At 61.3% G+C, this 6,072-nt stretch overlaps 1 protein-coding gene across 1 annotated transcript; it reads left to right on the forward strand.

The window, feature by feature from the left end:
• Positions 1-869: 869 nt before the first annotated feature.
• Positions 870-6,072, forward strand: LOC104030557 (extracellular serine/threonine protein kinase FAM20C-like). Its single transcript, XM_075719985.1, has 10 exons — positions 870-1,348; positions 2,835-3,010; positions 3,099-3,177; positions 3,683-3,775; positions 3,959-4,074; positions 4,386-4,566; positions 4,677-4,786; positions 5,470-5,551; positions 5,691-5,750; positions 5,838-6,072. The coding sequence occupies exons 1-10, from the start codon at positions 870-872 to the stop codon at positions 6,070-6,072; spliced, it is 1,611 nt and encodes a 536-aa protein (XP_075576100.1).

A 6,072-nucleotide genomic window follows, 5' to 3' on the forward strand; every position in this document is an offset into this window, starting at 1 on the left:
GGGCTGCCCTTCCCTTCCACAAGCTCCAGTCCTCCCCAGCGCTCTGTGGGTCCCGCTGCCCCTCTGTGCTGACGCCCGAGGCAGCAGGCAGCTTCCCCACTCCCGCCTGCCCGCCGCCCCTGCCTGCTTCAGGGGCCCTGGGAGCATCCCTGCCCGTGAACCCCACCTGCCTGGCAGCCCTTCCTTACACTGCCAGCCCAGCTTTTCCCCTCCCAGCGATGCTGATACTCACATCCCCTTTGTTTTACCTAATTTGAGTGGTTTTTGAAAGGGGGGGTGTTGAGTACAAGTGGTTTTGAATAGATGGGGGAGGGTGATAAAATCGCTCTGGGCTGAGCAGCGGGAGAAAAACTCTCCCGGCTTACGAGTGTGCAGATACGATGGACATGGGGAATGGGGCTGCGTAGCGCTGGGTGGGGTGGGTGCTGCAGAGAGGCAGAACCGCTTTAATGCCCTGTACACCGAGAAATGTTCTGCAGCCCCGTGCGGGTGACAGCAAGGAGGGACGGGACGGTGTGGGGGTTATCTGCAGCCATCGCTGTCCCCGAGCCAGCCTTGCGGCTATTGATTTGGAACTTGCCCCGTTCACGCTAACCTTGGCAGTGCCAGCTCCCCCCTTATCAGCACTGATAAACCCCGCTGCAACCTCCCGCCCCGTCCCACTGCCGGCCCGGCAGCATCACCCCATGAGGTGCCGCGGTGACAGATCTTTTCTGCGACTCTGCCTTTGCACCGGTTGCTCTTTCGTTGCGATGCTCTAAATCCAGGACGCCTCGCTCCTATTTTTGCACAGAGGCTGGGGCTGCACCAACTCTCTTTTAGCCCTGAGTGGGCGCGCATCCCTTGCTGAGTGTCTCAGGTGAGGAAGGATGCGGCGCCAGCTGCAAACACTTTTCCAAAGGAAACTTAAAGTCAGCCTCCTCTTTCTCCTGCTCCTGGCCCTCCTGGTGCACTTGGCGATGGATTTGGCTCTCCCTGCAGCCCGCAGGCCCTGTGGCTGTGATGCGAAATCACTGAAAGCCTCGAGTGTCCCATCAGGCAGCCCCGTGCTGGCCGGCCCCAAAAAGCTGAGCCTGCGAATCCTTCAGGATTTCAGCGGCAGCAACGGCTCCTTGGAGAAAAGCTCCCAGCCGCAGGGAGCGGGGCTGCATGCAAGGGCTGGAAAGCCGGGGGTCCAGCGCCAGCACGGAGAGGGGAATGCGGGGTGGACCAAGGGATCAAAGCTGGCAGCGCTCTTCGAACATCCTCTTTACAACATCCCAATCCCGGAGGTGACAGAGAAAGACAAGCTGTTTGTCGTCAACCCCATGGAGAAGTTCAGCCTGCGCAGCAGCGGGAGTGACGAATGGTGAGGAGCGAGCTCAGCCCTGGCTTGCTTTTGGGGGATACGTGGGTTTGAGGGGACAAGCAGCAGGGACCAAACAGTTGTTCCCTTGTGTAGATCAGCATCCTGCCCTGGAGGGGCCTGAATTGCTAAGCACGCTCTTCTTGTGCCTCAAATCTTCTCTTAGCCCTGAATTTCTGGGCTGCTACTACCCAGGAGCCTGTAGTACACGGCAAAGCCAAAGGAGACTCTTGAATTATTCACAGTATCATGTAGGCTATCTTTTAGGTGATCTCCTCACCTCCTTTCCTTCCCCAATGCAGACTAGCCTTTGGTCTCCTCTCTCTATATGACATAGTCCCCACTCCAGATTTCTAACCAGTTTTATCCCCCTCTCCTGACACATTGGAGAGGCCAAGCCTGCAATGTAGGTTACCTCCAACCGTGAGACCGTTCCTGTCCTGCATTTTGCAGGACATCACCTGACCTCTTTAGGCTCAGCCGTATGGTGAGCTCACCACTGCCGGCTGCCTATTTTTATCACTGGACTACTAACCTCTAATTAGGAGGGAAGATATTAAAAGCTTTAGCGTCTGTAACACGTAGCAGCTTCCTTACAGAAAGCACGCCTTCCAAATGTGGTGGCTGCTAAAATTGGGAGAGAATAAAAGCTGGTTTAAGAGCTGGTTTCCACAAATGGGCATTTGCCTTGTCTCTGAGGACCACCTCGGCTATGGATAACCATGGGAGATTGGTCTGATTTGATGAAATTGTGGCACAGTCTGCATTTTCCTAGAGAGACATGGATTTGGGTTACAGATGCCCTGGGCCGGGCTGCCCCATTGCAGTCGCAGTGGGTGCTGGTGCAGACTGGGGGCAGATACCCCCAGGAGACCCCCTTGAATGCCATCAAACTGCAAATTTGCAGGAGGCACAGAGGCAGGGATAGTGCTAACCCAAACTCATCCCCCCAGGGAAACCAGGGGTGTGTGATAAACCCATCCAAGGGGAACTGGACATTGAGGGTGGGAGTTCAGGTCAGTGCTGGGGATGGCTGGGAAGCCCCTGCTCCTCCACCCCTGTTTTGGTGATGCGTGTGCGTCCCCAGTGAGCACGGGGGGGATGTGTAGCCGGTTATATTCCCAGGAGCTAATCCCTTGGGGAAAAATGACGAGACAAGCTGCGCTGGCAGGGAAATAAAGGAATAGAGGAGAGGAGCAGGATCAGCCTGGGGATTTTCTGCCGAGGATGCGAGGGAAGACATCGAGCCCCCTCCGGCCGTGCTGGAGGGTCTCCCTGGCCACCAGCCATGGCTGGGACCTGCCCAGTTGCCAGGAGCCCCAAGGAGGGCTCATGGGGCAGGGGTTTTTGCCACCACCCAGGGCTTGTGCCGAGCCTTCCCCCTGCTCCATGCACTGGCTCCTGGGAAGGGCCTGGGGACACGGGACCCATCCCGCCCCAACTAAACACTGTCCTTGTTGTTGGGGTGGCGGTGGCTGTCGGGCTGCAGGGTCAGCAGCAGTAAAGCCGAGACGCTCCTCCCGACAGGGAAGACGGCCTACGACACCTACCCTGCCTGGCTCAAATTCCACGTTGGCATTAACCGCTACGAACTGTACCCCCGCCGGGACCCCGTGATGCCCACCCTCCTCCGGGACTTAGCCACGCAGAGGATCGTCAGCTCGGGTACCCACCTCCCTGCCTGCAACCCTGCCCGCACCCCTGCCCTGCTGCCTGCTGCCCACCTCCCTCATCCCCGTGTGCCCCTTTTCAGTCCAGAAGTCTGGCGGGACCCAGCTCAAGCTCATCATGATGTTCCCGAATTATGGGCAGGCCCTCTTCAAACCCATGAAGTGAGTGGAGCCGGGCACAACACTATACACCACCTGCATGGTCCCGTTAGGCAGCAAGGAATGTCCGGAGGAGACCACAGAGGGAGAAATGGAGAAATGCTTTGTGTGCTGCCTCGCTTCAGCCCCACCACCCCAAAACTGAGGCGAGCGGGATGGTCCCCCTTCCCTTTGCCTTCCCTGGTGGTGCTTGTGGGAGGCTGGGCGCAGCTTGTGATGGGGTAGTGACCTCCAGTGGTGGAAAGAAGAAGATGGTCCATGAGGACCATCCAGGACCCTCCAGCCCATGAGGACTTCCCAGCCCTTGGGCTGGGAGCAGGGGGTGCATGGGGGCCTGGCTGGGGGGTTTGGGGCCACACCACCCAACAGGGAGCGACTGGAGGAGACTGGGTCTGGCTGTGTCTCCAGTGGCACCAGGGACACAAGGTGAGGGGTGGCTTGAAGCCAAGCTCACACTTGGGGTGAGCCTGTCCATGGCCATCACCCCCACCCTCCCCTCTCCTCCCAGGCAGACCCGGGACCAGGAGACGCCCATCGACTTCTTCTACTTCTCGGATTTTGAGCGGCACAATGCGGAGATTGCAGCCTTCCACCTGGACAGGTGAGCACAGGCTTTGCATCCAACCCTGCCCTCCTGTGACAGCAAAGCAGCAGAGAAACTGCTCCTTCATCCCACCTCTTCCTCCCTGTTGCGACAGATACCTGCGTCTCATGGTGGTTTTAATAACTTGCAGTGAAAACCAGCCAGGTTTGGCAAGAAATGGTTCCAAGTTCTGTGTTTCAGGATCCTGGATTTCCGTCGAATCCCCCCAGTTTCTGGCCGTTTGGTCAATATAACAAAGGAGATTCGTGACATCACCACAGACAAGAAACTGGCCAAGACTTTCTTCATCTCCCCAGGTGAGCTCTCATGCTGTCCGTTCTCTCCCGCGGCCACCTGCATGGAGCTCACCTGGACCCGGCTGCTCCTGCCCTGGCTCCCCCCGCACCGGGACAAACCATCCCTTTGGGGACTGCTCCAGCTCCCACTGAGTCCCCTGCCGCGGGGCTCTGCTCCTCAAGACCTTCCTTGCCATTGCTTTGCTGGTGGCACGTGGCCACGGTGCATGGAGCATCCTCACCCGGCCGCCTGTTGGACCACCCTGCATGGGGGGTAGCAGGCTGCTTGCCTTCCTGCTCTTCGTCAACCTTTGCTTTGTCCTCACGGCCAGCGGGCAACGTCTGCTTCTACGGGGAGTGCTCCTACTACTGCTCCACCGAGCACGCCCTCTGCGGCAAGCCGGACCGGCTGGAGGGCTCCATGGCCGCCCTGCTGCCCGACAAGACCTTGGCCAAGCGCCGCTCTTGGCGCAGCCCCTGGCGCCGCTCCTACCACAAGAGCAAGAAGGCTGAGTGAGCACAGGGGGCACGGGGGGCATGGGGCAGCAGAGCCGTGGGACGGGAGGGGGCTGCCCCACGGCCGCTCTCATGGCCCCGTCGCCTGCCCTGGCCTCTGCCCGCAGGTGGGAGCTGAACCCCAACTACTGCGCTCAGGTGCGAGAGACGCCGCCCTACGACAGGGGCCATCGCCTCCTCGACCTCATTGACATGACGGTCCTCGATTTCCTTATGGGTGAGCCCTGCCGTGCTGGCGGTGGGGGCTGCGGGGGCCCCTCGGGACCGAGAGGCCCAAACGGCTCCGTGTCCCACGGTACCGTGCCCTGCGAGGTTTGTTGGCCAAACCATTGCTCAGGCTGCAGAGGGCTGCGCTCTTACCCAAAACGAGAGCAAAGGGCTGTGCCGTTGGGCCACATCCCAGGCAGAAGCCGAAGGACGAGAGATGCCGGGGAGATCCCAGCTGAACACCCCGGGCACGGGAAGCGCCTCCCAGCAAGCTCCCACGTGCAGCCCCCGGGGAGCCGGGGCTGGCAGCGATGCTCCCCGGGGCTCGCCCTGCCTCGCCCGTCCCCGCGGCCGCTCCTTCCTCCCCGCGCTGTCCCCCCGCCATCATCTGACTTGGAGAGCTTCCCATCTCCTCGGTCCCAGCTGCCGCAGCCGTGCCTTTGCCATTACTTCTGCTCCATTTGCCGCTGTTGTCCCTCCATGGGGCTGCTGGGATGAAAAGGGGCCTGGAGGCCCCGGGGGGTCCACTCGGGTGCCCCCCATGGCCATGGCCACCAGACGGGCACCTTAGAGGTGCCCCCAGCCCTTTTCCCCAGCCTCTGGGTTTCGGTCTCGCGCCAGGAGGGTGCTCTGTGTCCCTGCTCCCACCTCCCAGCCCACCACCCAATGGCAAATTTGTTGCCCCGCGCGCAGGCAACATGGACCGGCACCACTACGAGACCTTTGAGAAATTTGGGAACGACACTTTCCTGCTCCACCTGGACAACGGTCGTGGGTAAAGTGGGATGGAGGAGAAACAATCCCGGCAAAGGGGTGGGGGGAGACTGCGGGTCTTGCTGAAACGCGCCCTGCGTTGGGCTCGGAGCCGCGGGGGGATGCCGCCCTGACACCGGCCGGCGGGCTTCTCCCCCCAGCTTCGGCACGCACTCACGCGACGAACCATCCATCCTGGCCCCGCTCCGGCAATGCTGCAGGTAAGGGGCTCCCCCCGCCCGCCCCAGAGCTGCCGTCGGGGGAGAGGCTCCCCGGGGCTGAGACCCCTCCCTCCTCATCTTCGGCAGCATCAAGAAGTCGACCTACCTGCGGCTGCGGCTGCTGGCCACCCAGCCCTACCGCCTGAGCGAGGTGCTGCGGGAGGCGCTGGCCGCCGACCCCCTGGCCCCCGTCCTGGCCGAGCCCCACCTGCGGGCGCTGGACCGTCGCCTGGGGAAGGTGCTGGCGGCGGTGGGACGCTGCCTGGCCGGGGCGGCCCGCCCGGACGAGGTGCTGGTGGATGATGTGGGGTCACGGGTGTGA

The sequence above is a fragment of the Pelecanus crispus genome, chromosome 1 (assembly GCF_030463565.1).
Source record: "Pelecanus crispus isolate bPelCri1 chromosome 1, bPelCri1.pri, whole genome shotgun sequence".
Classification (NCBI taxonomy): domain Eukaryota; kingdom Metazoa; phylum Chordata; class Aves; order Pelecaniformes; family Pelecanidae; genus Pelecanus; species Pelecanus crispus.